This window comes from Leuresthes tenuis, unplaced genomic scaffold (genome assembly GCF_036924035.1).
Source record: "Leuresthes tenuis unplaced genomic scaffold, fLeuTen1.0.hap1 SCAF_7, whole genome shotgun sequence".
NCBI lineage: Eukaryota > Metazoa > Chordata > Actinopteri > Atheriniformes > Atherinopsidae > Leuresthes > Leuresthes tenuis.
The window spans coordinates 17,333,860-17,358,486 of record NW_027325361.1 but is presented as its reverse complement, the minus strand read 5'-3'; the positions used below and the strand labels follow the sequence as shown (position 1 = coordinate 17,358,486).

Here is a 24,627-nt window from a genome sequence, read left to right as displayed (position 1 = left end):
GTACAGAACAGATAGACCCTCATCAATGCGGTGTAAAGAACAGGAAGCTCCCTCTCCAGCGTGACACACACAAACCGAGTCACGCACCCCTCAGCAAATTACCTGCTGCGTTCAGGTGATGGCAAACCTAAACCAACACTTCCTCCTGGCGGATCTGCTGTGAACTACAGGCACCCTCGGGAAGGCAGAGGATGTCGGATCTGGTCTGAAGCCATGTGTGGTATCGTCGCCATTATTATCGTCATCATTAGGTTACGTCACAGGTTTTGGAAGTGAAGCATTCGGATCGGTCAAAGGAGAGCGGAGACGTTCTTCATGATTTGATTGACTTTATTTGTAAGGCACAAGAAGTCCTTCCTTACTGCAGAACATTTCATATCATTTATAGTAAATTTTTATTGTAGTTTTTTTTTTTAATAGTTCATTTTTTGTTGTTGTTGCTGTTTGTTTAAATGAAGCTATGATTTCAGACACAAAACATTTTTTTTTTTTTTTTTGCCAAAGTACACACTTTTAGTTTTACAATATACACAAAATAAGTATTTAAAAAAAGACCTTTACAAAGCTCATAACGCTTACAATGCTTCACGCTATGATGGCAGGTAGTTTGGGTGGGGTGGGGCGGAGGGGGTGGGGTGCATGTAAAGAAGATGGGTGGGGAGGGTCAGAAAGAAGGGCAGGGGTCAAATGAGATAAAAGGTCGACATACTGCAGTCCCCCCCCCCCTGGTGTCACATCAGTTTTGTAACACAACAGCACAAGAACCATCCAGGACAGACCAGAGAAGATGCAGCCATATACACATAAAGCTCTCTATGTAGAAATGTATAGAGAGGCGAGTATCGCCAACTACTTGAACAAATACATAGAACCTCATTTGTATGTTTATAACATCAGCTTCGCAGCTCTCCTTCTAGTTTATATCGAGTACTATATGAAGAAGAAGGGGGGGGGGGGGTCACAAAGTTTGGATCAAACATTCTTTAAAAGAAAAAAGAAAAAGTCTCCACTAGAAATAGGTTGGTCTTAGTTCCTCGCAGACATGCATTGATGCGCGTTTCGTTTCGTCTACACACTCGGAACATCACTACAATGAGTGCGGTATGCAGATAGATACAGGCAGTATGTGGCTAGATGGGAGGAGGACGTGCTGCGGCCTTATTTCACAAGCAGAGTATGTTAACTTCAAGTTGTAGTAAAAACGCATTTCATCTGGTTTCTCACCGACCGCCCCACATGTACAGCCTTCTATACACATATCGCTAAAGAAAAAAGAAAGAAAAAGAAAATGCACAAACACACACACGACAATTAGCTTTCGTCACCTGAACTTTTACAACAGCGCGTCTCATTCTGAGATCCCAATACAAGCAAATTTCGACCCTTAACGCCTCAAACCTGCACGAGAGCGAACGTGTTACTAATAATAAAGTGGACTTCATCATCATGCTGAGAGGCTTTTTGAGGACTGAAAAGGCTGTGCGGAGTGAAGCTTCTCGGCTACGAGAACGGAGGACGCCGCCTAAACAATCAAACGCGTCGATGCCCCAAAACTCAATGCTGATCTTTATCTTTTTGGGGTGCAACGCTGCTGGGGCTCGATGGCCACAGATTGCTGGGAATTGATGCAAGAAATTCTGAAAGTAAAACACAAGTGGTGCCTGTTTAAGCTGCATATAGACTTTCGGAAAGCACTCGGGCCGCAGCCCTGCACACCAGCAGCCCACGTTCCACATCTGCGTGCGCACGTGAGCACTTGTTGCCTGATTGGATCAACTCCTCAAACTTCAACTGAGTGACATCGGCTTCTGCATTCAAATATCTTATTTGAGAAGCTTTTATCCGGAATGTTTTTTGCAAATTTCAGATGAAGAAAAAAGGAGTTCTTGGCTGAAATATTTTGGGTAGCTAATTAGTGTAGTGGCAGCTAAACAATTCAGGTCATTGACCAGGTGGCCGATAAATAACCTGAAATTTAGTTTAACTTTCGGTTTAGACGAATGTGGTCTTCATATTTCAACCAGAGCAGCTTCCTAACCTACAATGTCTGTCGATGTTTTAAGACCGACTCAGAATATGAGTTACCGCTGTGATAAAAACAAGTGTCCGCATGAGCCCCGCGTATGCGCAGTCATACCTGTGTTGGTGGCGTCGTGCTGAAGAGGCCACAAAGACCACATCAGAAGCCAACAACAATACCAAAAGGCCGTAAAGCAACCCTGCTGTGGTGCAGGGTTGGAAATGCAACTTTTATTTTCATTTTCAATGTTTTTGGCTCAGTTTACCTGCCATACAGCAGATTAGCCAGAGCGTTTATTTGTCATAATGAACGCCGTTTAATGTGAATTTACAGTGGCTATGTTTATCTTTTATGCTGACATACAGCTCCGGTCCATAAAGTGGACCGCTTCAGAGACCAACATAACTAGTCAGATTCAAAGACATCCATTTTTTTTCCTCAAAGAAACAGAAGCAGACAAGCTTTTGCAGAACCTACTTCATGCAGAGATTAATATCTCAAGTCCAGTGTCTGTATATTAAATTTGTGCACTCAGAGTGGAAAAATAAAACATTCCCCATGTGACACAGCCTGCATGCTGTCATCGTCTTGTCCTTGTTTTTGCCAAAGCCTGAATCTTGAGAGGAGGATTCGTCAAAGACACACACTGCCCTCTGCTGTCAAACATACAGCATGAAACACTGCCTCGCCTCACTGTCTGCTCCAATACTGGTGCACACTAACCGTGAAAAGGCTGGTGGGAGGGTGGAGGAGTGAGGTGGTTCTCTTTTTGTTGCATGCTGCGCTACCTCAGTTCTGCTAAATGACGCCTCTCTGCCAAGGTTCTGGGTGGATTCCTCCAACATACCTCACAGGGTCAAACGAGGATCATTTCCTTTGACCAAATACATTTGGAGTTTACATCAAATTTCTAGTTTGTCGACATTAGAGAGCTCCTCCTGCTTTTTGATTTGCAAGCGAGGGGCAAAGTTTAAACATTTCTCTGATCTGAAACAAAGCCATCGTTAAGGCTCACAGCCCACTTTCAGTGTAAAATAAAGACATGCATTCTTAATCCTTTATCTGAGGAGATTTGCAAAAATCGTATCAAACGAAACAAAGGACTTTCCCAAATATCAGTTAAAGAATCCCCGTGTTTAAAAGCCTTGCCTGTTTTAGCACAAAGAAAGCAGTGCACTCAGTCTTGAGAGCCAGTCCAGCCTAACAAGGACCTGTGCAGAACCAGAACAAGAGGTCGGGGAGAAAGTGGGAGGACGGGGGGAGGGGGAGGGGGGACTGAATTTAAGCAGGAATAAGAAGTGAGAGACGGATAAACAGGAAGGAACAGAAATAGAAAGTCCTGATAAGAAGATCAACAGGAAAATTGTAGCTTGAACACAAGAACAGGACCCTATGCAAAGAAAAGTCAGAGAATACATGAGAGAGAGCGAGAGACAGTGACATGATGACAGAAAGAAAGGCAGATATCAAAACAAACCCATTACTGTAAATATGAAGAGATCAGAGTGCCAAAGCTCTCCCAATAATGGGATTAGTTAGGGTTCTGAAGCTGGAGCTGTGATGATGGGATGAAAGCCCATGTGGGGAGGGTCAGAGAGAGGGAGACCAGGAGAGGGGCTGTAGGGTCAAGGGAGCTCAGATCAGGGGATTCAGGTCTCTGGATAAAAGCAGAGTTGAGTGGGGACACCATTTAATCAGACTTGTCTCCGTCTTCCTCGCGGTGGCTGTCAACGCCGTCACGAGACGCTTTCTCCTCTTTGGCCAGCTGGGCTTGGGAGGCCAGCAGAGAAGAGAGGGAGAAGAGACCGGAGGAAGTAGTGACGGCAGGGAGGGTCGGCTGGCTCAAGCCCAGAGGCAGGGGGGTCATGGGCAGGGCCAGGCCCTGGAGCTGAGACAGCTGGTGAGCCTGGAGCTGCTGCTGCATGGAAGACAACCAGACACAACTTAGACACAGAAGACAGATCCAGCACACAAATCACAACAAAACACTGTAGGATTTGTAAAACATGCCTTACATCGGCCTATTGTAATTCACACGTAATGGGCCTTGGACCAAAGTGCTAAAAGTCTGAGCTCTATAGGATGTAACGACAAAAATACACCCTTAGTGGGAGATGGAAAGTCAGCACAAAGCATTTCCTATTCATAATAGAGGCAATTTTCCATACATGCATTTAGTATCAAGAGAACAAGTGCAGAACAGAGAGCACGAGGAAAAATGTCAAAAACAAAGAAATGATTCCCTGACATGCAGTTAAATTCAATTTACAGAGAGACTTTATTAGACTCATGCCTCCTCATCACTCAACATACACACTCAGCATTATGAGTCCAGTCTGAACAGCAACATCAGCATCCTTCAGCTACACCTCCAAACTCAACTTGTTCTACTTTGTCTTCAGAACCAGACGGCTCTGTAGTATCCAAATGTTCGCGATACAATTAAAAAGGACAAAAGATGACATTTTTAGCCACAAACACAGGCCTCTGCAGACCTGTACCCTCTATGTTCCAACCAGAAGACATAAAGACAAAAGCAACTCATTCCTCACAGTGATGGAGTGGTTAGGCTACCCTACATTAGACCCACAGTACAATGATGGAGCATCTAGGATAGCAAACAAAGGGCTGATAATGATAAAGTGCAGCTGGCTAATATTAAAGCCACAGATATAAAGGATTGCAGCTTGCTGGCGAATGTCCAATTTGTACTGATTCAGTAGTTTAGAAGGAAGTACTCTATAGTTGTTCTGCTACATTATCAGATTCATCCTGTAGTAACAACAAGATAAAGACATTTAACCAGGTAGTAGGTTATTTGATACAAATCTCATCACGAGGAGCTGATTTGTTGCACAAACAATACGCCAATAAATCCGGCTATTAAAGTAAACAATAGAATTGATCGTGCTGATTAACATTCTATCATCAGACCCTCGGGCGGGGCCGGGAGCTGGACCATCGTACCCTTATGATGGAGTTCATCTCTGGAGGGGTGACCTGCTTGGCCCTCTCTATGGCTGCCAGGACCTGCTGCTGGTGCTGCAGACACAGTGTGTGTTTGTTCGGGGGGTGGGGGGGAGCAAGACAGAAACAAGGGGAGGCAAGTTGGGGGGGGGAGAGAGGTGGACGGGTTAGATCAATATCAATAGTCCCAACAGACTCCCCAACAACCCTCACTGGTGATGCACCTCCCCCTCCGGCCATTTAGCCATTCATCCAGTCATATACACACACATACGCACACGCATACAGAGAAGCCTTGTGTGACAGCGGTGAATGGATGGTGGACTGGTATGCTGTAATGGGTGGAGGTCAACCCCCTGGTGGGCAGATAAGAGCATGGCTTATCTGAATCACACAGCCATTTATTACACTGACACAAAACACACACACACACACACACAAAAGAAAGGATGAGTGGGATGGAGGGGGAGGAGACAGATGAAACGGGGAAGCCAGGGAGAGGAAGAGGAGGTCAAACTGGAAGGTTGGGTGAGGGGGGCATAAGAGAACTGAGGTGGGGGCGGGTGGAGAATGAAAGTGAGATGGAAGAGAACACGGGAAGAGAGTGATGATGAATGATGGGAGGAGAGAGGAGGGATGCGGAGCGAGGAGTCAGAGGTGCAGAGGTAATGAGGCGGGAATGAGGCTGATCTCATTCCAGGATGTAAGAGATAGTGCTGAGGGTCAGAGGGTCAGTGACGACTGTGTGTGTGTGTGTGTGTGTGTGTGTGTGTGTGTGTGCTTACCTCCTGAGACAGGTAGGGCAGGACTTGTGCGCAGATCCCGTTCAGTCTCTTCACTATTTCAGCCTGTGGAAAGAGAGTTGTTCACTTTAAAGACAAGACTGGATCTCATCTCTACTACAACAACACATATTCATCCAAATGATATGACGCGTCATCCCATGCAGCAGTGTTGCTGACTGACGGCCAAACTGACTTACACGATGCTGGCAGAAACTAAGGGGAGGAAACTGTAACATGTGGGAGCGAGCGTGACGAGCAACCTGACAACGGTGGAAAAAGCTGCTCTCATACGGCGTTCCATCGACTGCTTTACTGTCACCCCCCCCAACACACACCGTTGGCAGTTTGCATCTTCTCTGCCGCTCATTTTACGGTTTTAGCTGCTTCAGTTTCAGAGTCTACGCCTAGTTCATGCTGGACACTGTCACACTGCCATGACTGCTGTTGTTGTCGACTGTTTGTGTAACTCACCGCCTACTCAAAGGTAAGACTTTGAGAGCAAAGAAGACGCAGTGCTTTTGGTTGGTTGGTTGGTTGAAACACTGTCTCGAAGCAGAATAAGAACAATAACAATGGAGTTCACCAGGGGAGGTAACCTAAGATCGAACGATCGTTAGTACCGACATGCCTGCCAGTATCAACGCTCTCACAAGCTGATGTGTTCATTTTAAGCTTTAAAGACATTTGGTCTGTCTCGGCGCCTTTACGGGGGCACGAAGCTAAAGCATAGACATCACTGCTTTTCCCACATGGACAAAGTGTCTATTACTTGCTTTGGTGATATGCGATTCCCAAAATGTCACCTAGTATTTTGCACAATAATGGTAGGCTGGTAGTAGAATCTCAGCTTTGATTCAAAGGGTTTAACAGCGGCGCTGCGTCAGCCGTTTACGGTAATTTAACGTACGGAGTGTACATTTTAATAGAAGCAGCGACACGGCAAAGTGTGGCCCGTTTCCTAGAGATAGAGATAAAAAGTGTTGAGCTTATTTAAAGAGTTGAATATGTATTTGATAGCTGCTCTCAGTACAAGGCTCTGATGCAAGTGAATGAGGCCATCGTCAGGCTGAAATGCTAAAACATGCTGAAAGGCGTTACTGAACTGTGGAGTTGGACTGTTAAACTGCAACACGCCAGCAGGGCCAGGACTTTGCAGAGGCTCGAGGGCAGAGCACCTACTGGATCTGCTGAAGTTTCAGGATTAACTACGGTCAGTGAACGCTCTGGATTAATTCTGTGCAGAGCTGCAGTGGTGGAGAGTTCAGGCTCACTGCCAACACCTGCCTCATTATTCACAAAGCACTTTTCCAAAATTTCCTGGAGCTGGCTGGCATTAATGGACACACAGTGATTGCTGGAGTGAGTCTCTCGAGTGCTCACGTACGTCTGCTGAATCCTCAACTGCTGGGACATACCTGCCATCCAAGTTTCCCTATTTTTTGCTCTTTTATTGTTTTAATCACCCACGTTTGGCTGATTGGTTAATCATACATTGGTGTGCCAAACTTTATTCAGACTTAAATTTAATCAAAATAAACAGTGATCATTCAAAATCAAGAATAAAACCACTGGTACCAGAAAAACAGGAACAGACTTTGCGTGAAAAGACTCTGGAAAAACATTCTCTGCACTGATGGCAAGAGAGAGCAGAAGGGCTCAAACATGGGAGTGGTGATGTCATGGCTGGGAAGGTGCACCAATGCTACAGGATCACTGGTGTTCATCGATGACTGCTGATACAAGCAGCAGGATGGATTATGAAGTATATCTGAGTCAATCACCTGGTGTCAATGAGCCTGATGAAGACACAACTGAAGCCTGAAAGGTCCACAGAAAAAAAGCGACCATGGTCTTAAATCTTAGCTACACCTCTCGAATTAAAGCTGAAAGTCACCACTTCCATCTCACTTTGACGGTTTCGGTTAAATCCTTTGTGTTGAGGTACAAAAGTAACAAAAACAGTTTGTCCAAATACTTATTTATCCAAAGGAAAACAAAACTCGCTCGTACAGTTGCATCAGCTTTATACGCCTTATAAGTCTTAATCTAAAGCGAACTGCCTTTCAGAGATTCATATCACGCACTCATTAGTATGGGAAACATCTGCGGTGACCTTACCAATCTGAAGAAAAAAAATAAATACATCAAGCGTCACACTCGCACACTTACATGTATCAGACATGTCAAAATTTCTTTGATTCACCTCATTAATTAAGTTGCTTGTACTTAATACTCCTTTGGAAACCCTTGGATACACAAGCAATTACACACACGTACACACACACAAAGGCACAATAACTGATGCAAGCACACAGTCTTTTCTGGTTCACCTCGTGCACATTCCCCATCTTTCCTGCATGCGGGTCTGTTATCACATTTGGTTGGTAATCATCGAATCCGTCTGAGATATGCAAAGCAGCAGTAATTGTGTTAGAGCCTAATTCATGGCGTGATGAGGGAAGAGGGGCGCTCCTAACACTCATCAGGCATGCAGAGCACAGCTCCCCATCAAGCGCTTCACTCCTAACCGCTCATCATTACACACACAATCTCTCTGACATCTCTGAAATGTCTCTTTAAAATGTCTCTGCGGGAATCGCTCCATGCCATCAGCAGCTTTCCCTCTTTTCCTGTGCCCTTCTAGTCCGTCTATCGCATTCTTCTTTTCTCCCCCCCCAACCCAGCTTCTGTCTCTTCTTTTATCTCGGCTCCATCATCTTCTCTTCTGTGCTTCTTTCTGAATGCCGCCTTCTCTGGAGTCCTCTGTTTACATCTAGCTACTTTCTAGCTTTCCTCAAGCTCTATCTGACGCTTTTTCTTTTGAAAGTGCATGAAATATAACAAGTATGATATGAAGCTTGGAATGTTAAATCAGTACATCAAGGCTCGGCCTCTCGCTGAATGTATTGTTGGAATTGTTTTTGTTGTTAAAGCTGCTTTTTTTTTTCTTTCTTTTTTTGGTCATTTTAAATGAGCTTTCTCTTTGTATTAAAATGTAGCCTAAAAGGAGAGAGCCAACGGACACAAAAAAATGTGCTCATGCAGACTTAAAATATGTTTAAAAGGAAGTATGGAAGACAGCCTGAACAAACATAACGTTACACAGACTTCCTCAGTGTCCTGGTTTTGTCTGGACGGCCTTCACTATTTGAGTCGTGTGCACGACTGCTTCCTGCCAGGTGAAGTTATAGTTGTTACTTTTTCATCGTTTAAAAAAGAAAGAACCCCCCCCCCCCCAATCATTCATCCCTTTAGCCCAATTTCAAATATGCAAACTGAACCTGTATCTCACGCACACAAAATAAAAACCCTGACACGGTTCCCGTTTCATTGTCTCTTCAACGGTTTATTGTTGAATGAATTTTAAATTCTTGCTGTAAACTTGCAGGGCTTTGAACGGTTAGGCCCATCAGTTTACTTCAGACTTATTAAAGCCGTCCTCTTGAACTCTGACCCCGAGGTCACCTAACCAGATTGCTGGTGGATCCCCGCATCAGATTTAGAACTCAGGTGGATCGTTTTTACGTTGCACCTATGTGTTGATTCTACGAGCCTTTCGAGTTCTGCTGTCTTTTTAAATCTCATTTTAAACTTGTTGTTTTTAACTCAACTTAACTGTGATGCCGCCCCACTACTGCAAGAGGCTGTTAAGTTATTTTTATTGTGTTATATTTCCAAACAGATCCTTTTCTATAACATTATAACACTATTACAGGGATCAGTCTCCCTTCATATGTTTCTTTAGTTTTGACTTCATGTGTATTAATCAACTTAAGTTTAATTCTGAATGCAGGGCTTTTCTAAAAAAAAAAAGAAAAAGAAACGTTTCTTTTGTTTTAAACGCGTTACAAATGTTTTAAACCGATAGGTTAGTATTGTATTAGTACAGCTGCATTTCATTTTATGAATACAGGATAAATACAGGAACCTCACGCAGGCCTCAGCAGCAATATCCAGTCCCAAGGTGTTTACCGGTCTCTCAATATAGACTGAATATACTCAGTTTGCCTTTACTGATCAATAAGTTGGACTTGGAAAGAGTACAGATCAATTTAACATGTTCCCTGATCAATCTATAAGTCACCTCGCTTCTCCTCTCCAAGGCAAAATGAAGAGATACGCAGAGAAGAGACAGAAGAGAATAAAGAGTCAACAGACAAGAGTGGAGAGGCATTTTTCTAATCGAATAGGACAGAGCGATCAAGAGGGAGCAACTGACTGTGTGAGAGGAAAAGAAAGAGGGAAATAGAGATGGAGGTGGAAAGAGGAGAAGGAGAGGGAGGAGGGGATTTAGGAGGAGGAGAAGGAGAAGAGAGGGGACTGGCTCTGCACAATAGGCCGAGACATGAATGCTTCTCGACACTCGTTTCCACACATTCCCTTCAATTTCAACTCTCTAATGGAACTAGCCATTCGCCGCACCCACACACACGGCGCACAAAGGAAGCACACATAGGAAAACAGAAGCACACACACACACAGAAACACAGCTGCTTGTGAACATGTGCCAGTAATACACACAAAGATTCAAGCATATTCGTTGAAGGAGGAGGCACAGGCACACACAGCAAAGCTCCTGTTGGCAGGCTCAACCCACACACTGACATTTTTCTTTTTTTTCCCTCTCAAACTGCAGACAGCCGATACACGAGCAAACGTCCAATATCACATGCACACAAAAACTGCTGGACACACACGTATGAAACACACACAACCTGACTTGTGCCTGTGAATTTCCTTCCAGTGAGATAAAGGACAAAAAAAAAAAAAAAAAAAAAAGTGTGATGAAGTGCACACACAGAGCTCCGAGTGTGTGTGTGTGTGTGTGTGTGTGTACCCAGCATGCATCACAGTGCCTGTCTTTGGCTTCCAACCTCACAGTTTGTGTGGGTGCATAAATGTGAAGGTCTTTAAATCACGGAAGCTGCTACTTCTGTGTGCGCGCGTGTGTCCATTTGTCAAAAGCATACCCGCTTCCTCCAATATGGCTGTCAGCGTGTGCCGTCAATCATAAGGGCTGTGTGTGTGTGTGTGTGTGTGTGTGTGTGTGTGTGGACGGGCAGCTTGAGACGAGGTCACCGATAAGGGTTGGCCCTTTGGAGGCCCATCGCTCTCTCCCACCTACAGGCTAAGCATAAATTACTCCCCCGGCTAGAGCAACACAAACTGATGTATGGACATCAGCCCCCCCCCCCCTTCCACACTTGACTCGAGGCTTCTTTGTATTGTATTTTCTGAAGCTAAATATGGGCTCCAAGTGCACGGCCCTCACACAGTTTTTGCAGATAAACGGACGCGCAAAAACGACTACCCGACATTCACATTAAATTGCTATTTTTCCAAGATAAAAAGTCCCGAGTTGGAATTCTCAGTATAGAGACAAATAAAACCGATCTGGCAACCCCACCCGCAAACAGAGAAAAGGTGTTATATGGCAACCCGAAGAGCCAGCCTCCTCGTGACAAATCAACATCTAATGCCTGAATGCAGCGAAGGAACAACATTTCCATCTGTAATATCATTAAAGTTCAGGTAGAGAGAAGCACACAATTTTACCATAAACTCATAAATACTAGATTACATTAAAATCAACGTGTTTCTTTACCACTGATGGACAGTTTGAATGTGTTCCTCATCAACAATAGATGAATGCTTTCTGTGTCGGGCAGCAAACAGTGTTTTCTTGTATGATTGCAGTTAACCATTTGCACCAGTGTTCTCATTGGTTCTGGAGCTTTTGAAGCCATTTGTTACAGGAAATGGGCCCAAATTCATGTTAAAATACTCCAGATTACCCTAAACAGGGCTCTATTCTTGAATACTTTGCCGGGCTGCGTCATCCTGGTGCAGAAAAATGACCAAAATATACCATCACAACTTAACACTGTACAATTCTTCATTTTCACACCAAGGATAACAACAAGGTTAACAGCTTTAACACACAGACAGCATAAAATCCAACATCGACTTACCTGTTTGTGCATCTCAATATTGAGCCCGTAGGACATCTCATAGTACTAGAAAGAGAAAGAGGAAGAATAAGGTCGTTTAAGGAAAGCTCCACGCAAACATCTAATTCTGCTGACCGGTTGTAGTTTTTCAGCCCAAATTCTGGGCTCCGTAAGCTACAGCTGAAAATAAATAGGTGAGTGAAAATACAATCAAGCCAACGGGCCGAGAGGTGTTTCCAAAAGCACTGTGACTAAAGCAGCTCTTGGAATAATCACAGATAACAGCAAAGCTCTTAATCGTTCGTAGGTGGCCGAGACTTTTCGGCAGACTGGGACAAGAAGGAGGAAGCAGATTTTATTCATGTTTTCATATTTACTCTCACATTCAAGTAAATACTTTGAACAGTTCTTTGTTCAGTAATATCCAGTGTCGTATCAGTAATGTATCGCCGTCATCTCTACGCGGATTTGCACGCGTCGGCGGTGTCGATGCATTACATCGATCATATTCACATTGACAGATGTGCAGGATTACCAGTTACGGCTCTTCCTGCTTGTGTTTCCTCTCTTTCTGCAGCCGTTTGTAAGCAAGCTCTTTGTATTCATTCATAAAAAATTGTTGTCTGAGGTTTCTTGTAAGGTGTCTCATATATGATGTGTACAATTACAGTCACATGCAACCGTGTGCACACGTGCATGCTCTTCAGTGCAGTTTGGTACACATAAAGTGTATAAACCTAACAGGTTGCATGGAGAAAACTTGAACTCTTAAAGCAAGTGTTATTAGACAAAGATAGTGTTGTTAAAGCAGCTGTTTTTATCATAATTAGCCATGTTTAAATGTGTGTGTAATATAAAAGCAATAATTATTTTTCCAAGGACCTCTGGAAAAGGAAAGCAGCGCTCGCTGTAAACCAAACTCTGCACACTCAGAGGTAAAATTCAGATAATAAAAACAAAACGAATCAAATTAAAAAGTAAAGTTCTTCCCTCAAAACGAGGAAGCCTCAACTCATCACGACATGCGTTTGACGTCGTAATAACAAACACGTCGCGGCTTTTCGACAAACGCACTTGTACAGTAACACACACACATGCACGCACAAACAAAAAGAGAAGAAGAACAAAGGAAGAAAAGGAGAGACGGGAGAGAAAGAGCCTTTGTTTTATGTGTGTGTGTGTGTTCATTGTAAATAAGAGGGCCACCTTCTAGGCATCAACCCTGTTAATCACCCACTCTGTCTGCAGGGGTCTGGCTCTGTCACTGGAAAACAAACAACACACTGATCTCTCTCTCTCAGACACGCACACACACACACACATTTATGTCACTCGATTACCGTCACACATGCACACACACGCACGCACACACACACAATTGTTGTTTTCTGTTCAGTCTCACGCTGACAGTGTCTTGTATGTGAATGCGTGTGCACATACGTTAATCACACACACACACACACACACACACAGAGTGTATTCTTTTCCATAGCTGCCCACGCGGAAGCTCCCTAAAGTAATTACAGCACTGGGGAAATGGAGGTGCTGCCTCTGGCTGGGGGAGTGGGGCAACCTGATATGCTATTAGAGGAGGAGTGGGGAGGTTGCTGTGGGGATACAAGACTGGGCAGGCCACTGATGGAGTGGAAATGTGCGCGTGTATGTGCACGGTGCGTCTGCGTTTGTGCATTTATGGGCAAGGTTGAATGTGTGCGTGTCGAAAACAGCAAGAGACGGAAGAGGGTTCAGGAATATTGTATTTGGAGTTCAATTTTATAGCAACATTTGCAGCTCAATCTAAAGATGGTTTCATGCACAATTTGATTACAAACCAAGAAGAGCCTGGCTTACACTGATAGATCAAGGCTTTATGGACCTAATTAGGTCGGTCACATTGAGAAAAAGATCCATTTGTACAGATGGGAAGCTCACAGCTCATCTCGAATATTTTATTTTAAACTGTTATAGTGCTGAAGGTGTCACAGCATGAAGGTACTGACAGGATTTCTGGCATATTACATACTTTCTGTTTCAGTTGGTGTCACACAAACCGAACAAAACACAAACACTTGGTTCGATTCGCACAAAGCCTTTCACAGCACTCAAAGCTTCATTTTGGATTCATGCACTTTAGCGGGGGGGATGAATCCCTTCCCCAACATACCAAAAAAAAAAAAAGAAAAAAAAAGGATAAAGCCATCGTACATTTTTACTTGTAAAATCACAGTGTTTTGCACAAAGGGCCAATTCAGCCATTTCACGTGCTTGATGATAGATTGGCTTTCGAACACGACTAAAACAACTCGAAAAAGCTCAAAGTTATAGTCTGCCTCGCAGGGCACAACAAACAGCTGAGTGCATGTAGCAAACACTGACGAAAACCCACAATTTCCCTTTCACTTCTTTGTGGTGATAATATCAGCCTGTGGGCTAGGAAACGTTTTCCTGACCATCAAAAAAAGTCACAAATTTGTGTAATTAGGGAAGCTGGGTTTCTTCAAACCATGTAAATGCTTAGGTCAGCAATTAAAGAACACTATATATACACACACACACATATAACATATATACATACACACATATAAATACATATGCATGTTATTTTTCAGACTTACTGAATTCTTCTGGCTGTATTATTGTTATTTTTTAATCACTGTGTTTCTGTGCATGGCCTCTGAGAGGCTGACAATACCGGAGCGTGTGCGCGATACTGTGCGAGATGCTGCCTGACACACAGAGGAAGTGTGTGTGTGCATGTGTGTACACTTTGTGTGTCCCTGCTGGCCTGATGATTGTGGAGAGAGCAGTGCGGCAGCGCAGATTAGATGAGATTAAAGCCAGTCAGAGGATCAATTAGAGGCAAAACATCAGACGGCTACACAGCTACGGCCAGCAACAATGAGATTAGCCCCGAGGTGGAGCAGAGAGCAGGCGAACACATCTGTGCGTGCGCGTTTGTGTGTGTACATGAATGCGTGCAAAGAGAGGGGGGAAGATATGAGGAAACGAGTGAAATGAAAGGGGGTCGGGGAGCGAGGAGTAACGTATACCGTAACTCCAGAAAGACACAGGAAGTGAGCAATGAAACTAATTCGGATCAATTTCGCCTATGGGAATATATTTTCGATATATACTGAATTTGGAGCAGAACAAAGGCACTAAAAAGAAGCCTAATGGGGCAGCAGCTCCACTGTCCATAATAATATTCATGCAATAAATAATAAACGTGTCTATCAAATTAAAACAGCAACATGGATCCTTTGTGACTTCAACCCCAGAACAATACACGCAACTCCTCATAAGAAAGATGGCAATATTTGGCACACAGTGTAGTAAATCCAAATCAGTTCAATCTATTGAAAAGAAAAGATGATAAATCATTAAAATTCTAAAGGTTTAGCTCCCTTACCTTACCCGTTTCTTTGTGTCAGTGTTATAATATGTAAACATCTCAGCAACTTTTGTAACCGCACAGAACAAATGATTAATGCTGTGACAAAGTCCCATTTCTCTGCCACACAGAACTCATACGCAGGTCAACTCACCATGATATAATGGCGCTGCATCTCCGACTTCTCACTCGCCAACTTGTCACATTCAAGCTTCAAACTGGAGAGAGAGAGAGAGAGAGAGAGAGAGAGAGAGAGAGAGAGAGGAAGAGGAAGAGGGACGAAGTCAGACCTTGTTATTCAGGTTAACGGGTCTTTCTCCTGAAGCGCTGACACCAGGTGACGTTTCTGCCCCCCTTCATCATCATTACCTCCTTCCACCATCGGCACTGTCATCACTTTCATCATCACTTAAACCTCCTCCTTCATCTTCATCAGCACCACCTTCATTCTCATCATTTCCTTCACCGCTACCATCTATAATAGCATTGCCACCTCCATCATCATCAGCGCCATAATCCTCACCTTTACAAGTCAGTGGCAGCATTCTCAGTAAGGTGATGGCGGACAGGAACGGGCCTGAAATGGCTCTGGGTCTACAGAGAGGAACTTGCTCTGAACTCTGGAATCGAGCTCAGCTATATGCCTGTTTTTTCATTTAGAGAAGAGGCAGTGCAACTAAACGTTCTCAGCGCAGTAGCGTGGCGTTGTTTGGCGACAGCCATTAGCTGTAATCATGTCAGCGTGTGTCACGCTAGGCGACAGGACAAAAGGGAAAACGTCAACAAGTCAGCCTCGTTTGTAGAATGAAAATGACAAAAATCAGCCCCTCGGTGGTTTTGATAGAGGCAGCTTGTTAGAACATGCCAGTCTCAGATGGCATCACCAACTCTGCGGATTCATAAGACTCATCAAAATATTCATAGACACATGGTGGAAAGGTTTAGATTCAGAATAAGTCTGTCGTCCGTTTGATGGTGTGTGTACATTTATGCTGGGATGTTATTCCCAGCTGTCTGCTGGAATGACAGCTCGATTATAGTGAGCACTGGCTGAGGCTTCATTGCAGTTAGTCTGAACGCAGTGTTACACACAGCTAATGCATTAACACTCGCAGAACCGTGCTGTCGGTGGAATTATCAAAGCTCAGACTAGATTTCTGCTTTCGTTAAGGGCTCGTCCTTGTTCTGAAGTTTGTTAAAAATCTGCACTCGCCCAAAAACACGAAACCCAGTTTTGAATAGCGTTTGAACACCAATAATAGGTTCTGATTTGAAAACTACTCATTCACTGCGATCAATTACCTTTAAAGACGTCCCAAAAGAGATTTTCACCTCTTCCGAAATGGAACGTGACCAGGAAATGGCCACATGTATAATTCCTCTCGTTGAAAATAATCTGCAGCGATGGTCCATTACCAAAGACAATTTCAAATCATGTTAAGCTGTGATACACCAGGTGCTTATAAACAATAGTCATTTAACTGCTTTTGAAATGACTATTTCAGCGCACTTTAACTCATGCAATGTCTTAACATGAATAAATTGAATGAATAAAGTATTTTTCTATTCTATCACAGTATTTTATTTGCCTTTCTATCACAACTAATCAAAGTCATTAGCAAAGACATCACACGTATGAGGATGCATGAAAAGAAACGTTTGTTGTTGTTTTACTGGACAGCGACAACACATGTAAAAATCATTTAAACTTTACTAGTTCCAGTAAAACATAAGAGATTTGTTTGTGTAGATGAGGATGTGTCCTTGTGTATGGAAACAAATGCTAAAGTTCAGCTGATTGTGACACCTCGCACGGCACACAATAGATATCCGACCTGACGTCACTCACATGGAGGTGTATGAGGGGCGATTGTATTCTGTTGCACGAGCAGCCTCCATTAACCCAAAACAATCCCCTTCAAACCTACACAAAAACCTTCCTCCTATCACTGTGTATATGCGTAGGCTAGCAAGTTGTCATGACGACAGGTGTCCTCACTGCCAGCCTACCTTGGATTGGCTCTGTGCCTCCTCCGATTGCTGCTCAGCAGCCCCAGGGTCTGCGCCGCTGTTCTCAAGCGACACTTTGATGGAGTTTTATTGCCGATTCTTCCGTCTCTAAATCGCTCCTGCTGTCATCTTTATTTTGATTTATGTATTCCCTGATCTATTTATGCACGTGAAAAAGGGGAGGGAAGAAGAGGTGGGGGGGGAGGGAGGGAGGAGGTGGGGGTTGGAAAGAGGAAGACAACGACAGCTACAACTGTACGGTACTATACCCAGGGGAGCGCCTGCAGTACATTTGCCTTTTAAAGTCTTCAGCAACAGACAAGCAAAGCACAGCAGCAGAGCGCTACAAAGCCTCATTTGTGGCTCCCAAGCCCCCCACCCCATCCCATCCCAGCCCTCCTCCTGAGTCAATAGGCACTGTATGCATGTTCTGTATGCTTAGACAAAAGAGGTATTCTTTCAACTGTGCCCTGACTCTCTGAAGAGGGTTAAACGGTGCTGCTCACTGTTGTGGGAATAACAAAACCAAAGGCGAGGAAGAGACACGAAGGGCGTTCTTGCAGTTAGAGAATCCTCTACAAACAAGCGCGATCAGACCCGAGCAGGGATTTAGCACAGAATATGTTGGGCTTTCATGTGCCTTCGACTGTCTCTATAACTGGCAGAGGCAAGCCTCTGAAAGGTTCTGGGAGTACAGGCACAGAGGAACAAACCAAACCTTTTCCGGAAGGAAGGCAGGCTTCAAATACTGCCCGCTCACAAAGAGAGCGACATCCCCCTCTTTATAACAGCTATCAAACAGATGAGTGAAGGTCAATACTTTGGAGGTACCTCAGAGCCCTGGCACTGTACCAGTATTTAAGCAGTACAGGAAGATCAACAGCTGAGGGAAAACAAGACTGATTTTCCTCAGTGTACAGTGCAGACGTAGAGTTGAGGTACAAGTAGAAGAAAGGCAGACGTCACACGTTTATCACACTACGAGTGGCTCTCTCGACTTCATGGCACATTTTTCTGAAAGTCAGCTTTTTTTCCCCTAACAACTATCTCTTCGACATTTCCATCAAAGAGTTATGTAATTTGCGCTAATTACTTGAAATTAAGTAAACAGATGTGTACCAACAAGTCTGTCCGTTTGACAAACATTAGACAATTACGGACCTCAACAAGATTTTATCGCTCACTGCCTACTTTCCTCAACAATTATGAGTAATTCAGGTGCCTTTTTTAAAAAAATTTAAACTTGATAATAAAAACCTTTTCAGGTTAAGACATATGAGACGATTGCAGTCACACAGCAGCTTTATCACTTTCCTTAATAGCTACCGTTTACAACAACAAAAAAACTTTTTTCTTTTTACCTAATTCCTGTTTTATGTATGCCGTAAGGAAACATATACTTTCAAAAAGAAGCTCCCTCGTCGAGCTATCATATCTGTGTGCGTGCATGTGTGTTCATGTAAGTGTCAGGGTTTCTGCTTTCACCTGTGATACTGTGCTTGAAGGAACTGAAACTCATCCTTGATCCTGTCACAGGAGTCAGAGGTTGTGAATTTCAGCTGCTGCGATGAGGCCTGCCAAAAAAGAGAAAAGGAAAAAAAAACATGAGACAAGATTCATTGAGAACCAAAAAACGGAGAGAGCAAATGAAGAAAATGTTAGATGGGGGGGAAAGACGGGGGGGAAAGGGAGCTGGGTGGGAGAAGCGATTAAAAACATGAACATGATATCAAGCAGGCTTCAACTTGCCATAGTCCAACAAGTGCAGCATGACTAAGAACGTGGCTGCCAAAAATGTTTCCACATACAAGAGGGCCAGTGTTCAAAACTCTGAGCAGATTCAAGATTAAAACGAAAAAACATGCGTGGCCGTGGCTCCAGCCAGATTTTAGACCCTCGCTATGGGCTGTTCTGTTGTATGTCGCTATGAAACCGAACGCCTGCACGCAAACCTGACCGACACAGCCATAAAAAGCCACAAATAGATTACAAAACACTTCTAGTTAACCTTCTATAGACATAACCCAGGCTCAGGCAGTCTGTGGCCTGGTATTGGCAGCGTCTCCACAGCGCTGAAGCAACTGTGCGCGGTATCACCCGGGGCCATTACAAACACTAACTCATGCTGTAAGCACGGACAGCGTACTGATTGATGACTACTGAGTGAGTCAAGCCTGTAATCCAATATAATAACACATACAATATGTGTTATTAGTCCAGCATTCTTTGTAGATATCCCAACATTCAGTTTGGGTGACCAAACATAAACCTACTGGCCGTTTAGAATAAATCTGTTCTGTATAATTCATAAATGTTCATAAACATTGTTATAGGAAACTTGGATGAGACAGGCGAACTGACAATGTTTAACTCCAAATGAAACGTCACTGATGTAAGCCTTTCTTTAATACCGTCGAGCACCACACGTGTAGAGGAGGACACAGCATCACCGTGTGTCACTACGGCAACACAAACAGTAGAGCACGGAAATCTCAAAAGTATAAATCATTTATAATAATCCTGATGAAAACTTTCTGGAAAATTGCAAGAAATGCAAATCATGTCATGCCTAATAGACCGTCTGACCCTCTTGCAGCAGGCGACACGATGGGTCTTTCACCGAGTCTGGATGTTAGCCCAGTTAGATTAGTCCTCGTTGTAATTCTGTTCACACTGCATTCCACAGGCAGCGGTGGATGGGCTCACTGGGTGTAGGCATTCAATCCAAATAAGGACAAAATACATCAGAAATCTGTTTGGAGCACTTACAGGAAACTAGTCACAGCTGTTAGGACAGACCTGCAGCTATGTGCCCTTCTCTCCAAAACATGGTGCACAGCTTCTTCTTTCTTTTTTTTTTTTTTTTTTTTTAAACTTACTTACATTCACCATAACATTTCCAGACGCCACGCTTCGCAACGACTTTGCCTTTGAAGCTGGCAGCTTTGTTTTTGTTTCATTAGTGGGTTATGGTTTAGGGTTGGGAATGGATAGTACCCCAATGTATAAAGTGTCCACAAATCACACTAAATGTCATTTTGACCACGTACTATACATATTTGTTATTAAGGACATAAAACAACAACATGTTAATTTGGGAAATTAAAGTATGTGAAGGCTGCAGGAGGCAAATGCAGTAAATCAAGTTGTTTGACTTGCAACCCCAAGTCCTCACAAACGGGCCGTTGCTCGGAGACAGACGTTCTTCCTGTAAAGCAGAACAACCCTTTTTTCATTATCTCTTCCGCCAATATGGCACAGACCAAATTCAGCAAACACCAGCTCGGCTGTATGGGTCCGTGCCACAGAGCCTGTGTCGACATAAGGCACTTGGCAACAGGCGGCTCAGAAAGTGACTGCGGTGTATGCGTGAGCGTTGAGAGTGTGCGTCCCAGATTACCCCCCTTATGCTGGAGGCTAGCGTTGCTGCTCCAGATCCGATTTCCTCACTCACGAAGTGCAGTATGCAAACATTTAAAATACCAAAGTTTCAGTCAACTGCCTTAGGTAGGTGGTGCAAGGAAGTGGTGGTGGTGGGGGTGTGAAGACAAAACAAAAGGGGACAAAAGCATAAAAAGAGACAGGGGAAAGCAAGAAAAAGGATCAAGGCCCCATATGTTAAAGCCTCCCGGTGGTGCTCAGGCTGTCGCTTATTCTTTAAGTTCGATCATTTGTGCGAACGTGGGCAAAATTTGTTCCAAATTCAAAAATGTGCGTTTCACCGCTTGAGATCGAAGACGATGCATAAAAAGTAACATGCCTTGTAGAGACGGTAGAAGGCGCCTGGGCGTTCACTTGATCCTGGAAACCTCTTGGTGAAATAAATGAATGTTGCTCTCAAAGTTGCAACAAAAATGGAGGAAACAAGTGAGCAAACCCATTCTTAAAAAGGAAAATCACTACACAAAATAAGCCGCGAGTCAACGCTTGGATGTATTCTGGATTTTACAACGTAAATGGTATAGTAAAAAAAATAAAAACAACAAAATACTGATATCAACGGGCAAAACATACTTTAATCATACATATACAAACAGTTGTGCTCCGTGTATTAAGGAGCTGAGTGAAAGCCATACAGCTGTCCAAGCTGAGGAAAACATCGGCATCACACTGTCGCTACACATGTGTGACTTCAAATATGTTCACATAATCTAACTAAATTTTCCATTTAAGGAAACGTGTTTCTAGATCAGTTTCATTTTTTGGCTTTAGGGATCTGACATGTTGTCCAAAGTACGTTTGATGATGTGTCCAAAAGGTTTTGGTTTAGCTCGATACTAAATAACAGCTTGATCTTGTAATGAGCTAAACAAGCTAAAACAGTTTTCATCTCGCCTACACTTTATCTATTCCATTCATGTCCTGCGCTCTTTCACTTTGGTACATCTGATTGAGTAAAATCTCTTCCCCCCTAGGACCAGAGAGGCGAGGTGTTTTATTTAAATACGGGTGCAACGGTTGCCACAGAGGGCCCACCAGATCACAGAAGGTGGTTGGCAGTGGTCAATATCTGGGAGACAAGCTAAATGTTAAACTTGACATGAAAATATTTCACAAATCTGAACACATATCAGAAGTCTAAAGCTTGACAAGAACTCAAAATGTGTCCACATTTGGCTGTCAGCTGGCATTCATTTGCAGGCTTGGTAGGAGGTAATGTTAAAATACATTCAGATGGAAAGAGAATAGAGTTAATTTAACTCTGAAAACTAAATCAAGCAAGGAACCTCCACACCAGGAAAAAAAAGCCAGAATCTTGTTCCACCATGACAGTCTTTCCTAATGTTTAACATATACAACATCTGGCAGAGACATGAGCACAGCCATATGAGACCCTTTTGTAATATTCCAGCAGTAATTTTCAATAAAGATAATCAAAAACGGGCAAAATCTCCATGTGCGAGAGTTACTGGGACAATTCTCACAGTGATGCATACTTTTGCCACCACACAACCAGAAAATGTGAGCCTCGCCAAGCCCCATCTAATATACGGCGCTAACAATGTTTATCATCTCCTTCTCTCTCAGTGACCAAAACAAGGTGCTCTACGGGGGCTTGAGTGCACACAACAGATGGATGCCCATAATGTTAATGAAATACTGCTGTAATATTGTGACACATGCCATCTGCTGTGACCAAAAAAAGACAGCTCCACGCTGGGTGAATGGAAATGTGTTTGTGCAACAGAGAGGCTGGCCCCAAATGTATGTGCGTGTTAATGTTTTTGTTAGCGTTGCAGAGGACTAGCCTCGACAAGGTGAACGGACCCGGGGAGAAACGCGTGTGCTAGAGCGAAGCAACGGCCTTAACACTGAAGAGGCGTGTGCGAGGGGCATGATGTTGTGCGTCAGCATCTGTGTGTGGATGCGTTAGAAGCCTCTATACATGATGCCTGGCAGCAAAGGGAACAAATACTCACCGCCGCGAATCTTACAGAAGGATACGACTGCCCACACGCGCTCTCCCTCACATGCGAAATTTGCATAGCGCGTGCGCACACACATTTACACGCACAGCACCTAAATGTAGGACAATCTCTAATTTGATTCTGCCCTGCTCCTTTGAGACATAATTAAAGCATTAAAAAGCTTTGTGGGCTGCTGAGGCAATTGAGACAGTCTTCAGCGAATAAATGGGATTCATCGTTTCAGGAAATTGCTGCCCCACCCCCATCCCCCTACCCACCAACCCTAAGCCCCCTCATCATCACATACCACACACACACACACACACACACACACACACACACCCTTCCTGGCCTCATCATCTGGTTCAATCCATGTGAAATCTTCTGTGAACCATTATGTCTATTTTAAATAAGAATCAGACTAAGGCTGTTCTCTACTTCATAGATCAGTCGACAAAAGCAACGGGAAGGGATGGAGATTACAGGAGGGACTTAGCTCTACATACACACACACACACACACACACAGATCACACTAGTGATTAGACACACTAACAATAAATGAATAGAGTTGAGCATTTAGACACACAAACTGAGTACACAAAAACAGGGTGCAGACAGAGACGGGCGCAGAATAACAGCAGGAAACATTGGAAAACATCCTCCTCAGTATAAATCCTGCCTCGGGGTAGCTGCAGTGAGGGGATTGTATTTCCTGGAGCACTCCCTGACTGTTTACATCTCAGTTGGAGTGTGTTTGTGTGCGGTATACGTGTGAGTGTTTGTGGGGAGGGGCCTTGGCATCGTAATCACTCACTAATGACTGGATGTTATCTCACTCCCACTCTTAAATGAATGCAGAAGATCCCCAATGACGAACAGTTGGCTTATTTTCACTGCCAGGTTGTCTGTTTGTTCTGTGGCAACAGCCTCAAGGATGCCATTTAAGCAACATGCCTCTTCTGCCTGTGACAGACTCCCACTGCTCACTTTAGGTGTAAAGGATGGACGCTAACAAATTATTATTCAAGGTTATCACTTGCTGACAAATGCAAGTATATGTACTTGCATTTGTCAGCAAGTGCATTTCCTTTTGCCAAGTATGGATGCAGGAACACGATGATAATGCAGGACTTGTACCATGAAAGTTACCACTATCACTAAAGCACTGGTCAGACACATAGTCCAGATAGCAGTGGTGAAGCTGATATAAAGTACTTTAAGCGAGACAGCCTCTATGACACGGTGACAACTGGGAGTCTCATACTTGGCTTCCACAGGACTGAAAAGGTGATGAAATCCCACATGACTAACAGCCACTTAGCAAGAGTGAGAGTAATGGCCCGTGCCATAAACGGACTTTATGATTTATAGCTTTTTTTTTCTTTTAAAACAAGATACTGATCAAACAATATCCTTCATACCCCATACAATCTCACACAATCAGTTTCCTGTAAAGCCACGGCGGTGTGCGTCTTTCTCATCACTCACGGAACAGCCCCGCCCCCGTCTTTCCATCTGTATTAGTCAGCAACAAGGGGAGCTGTCACTTACAGCTTCTCCTCATCATAGCCAACTTAGTGACTTTGTCCACATATTTTTTTCAAAAAAGAAACTTGTATCATTTAGTGACTCATAGGACAAACGATGACTGAATTTTGTTGAAAGGATGATAGAAGAGAAGAAAAACAAAAAGATATCAATTGTTGACAAAAGCCATAACAAAAGCTTCAGCTATTAAAATGTCTTTAAACCTTTTCTCTTGATTCTTTGCTGCCATGTTTGGTTTTGCTCTGTCTGGTTTCTTCCATAAGCAAGCCTTTCAACTCGTGTAAACTCAGGCCAAATGATGCGTTATCAAACGCCTTTGAACTTTTACACTAATCATCATTGCTCATCTTAAATACCTCCAAACCACTGGCTTTTTAAATTTCATCTCCTGCTCAGCCAATGAGAGTTAAGTGTCATATCACACAGTTCTACTGCTTTAACTGTATGTGAGAACTTTTAGGCTTTTGTGTACAATATACAAGCAGAAGTGTATCAGACCTGACACCCAAATCTGGTACAGTTGCATCCATTATAAATGCCCTTAT

General features: G+C 43.6%; 1 protein-coding gene across 3 annotated transcripts in view; it reads right to left on the bottom strand.

Moving 5' to 3' along the window:
• Nucleotides 1-596: 596 nt before the first annotated feature.
• Nucleotides 597-24,627, bottom strand: part of tle5 (TLE family member 5, transcriptional modulator) — a 125,665-nt gene continuing 101,634 nt past the window's right edge. Inside the window, exons 3-8 of one of the 3 annotated variants that reach the window (XM_072389608.1) lie at nt 18,610-18,698; nt 15,269-15,332; nt 11,745-11,789; nt 5,773-5,835; nt 4,988-5,062; nt 597-3,938 (exon numbers count right to left, since the gene is read on the bottom strand). In XM_072389608.1, coding sequence (XP_072245709.1) covers nt 3,711-3,938; nt 4,988-5,062; nt 5,773-5,835; nt 11,745-11,789; nt 15,269-15,332; nt 18,610-18,698 — 564 coding nt within the window. In that variant the 3' untranslated portion in view covers nt 597-3,710. The remainder of the gene's footprint in view (nt 3,939-4,987; nt 5,063-5,772; nt 5,836-11,744; nt 11,790-15,268; nt 15,333-18,609; nt 18,699-24,627) is intronic. The other 2 variants (XM_072389609.1, XM_072389610.1) reach the window with 2 other exon arrangements.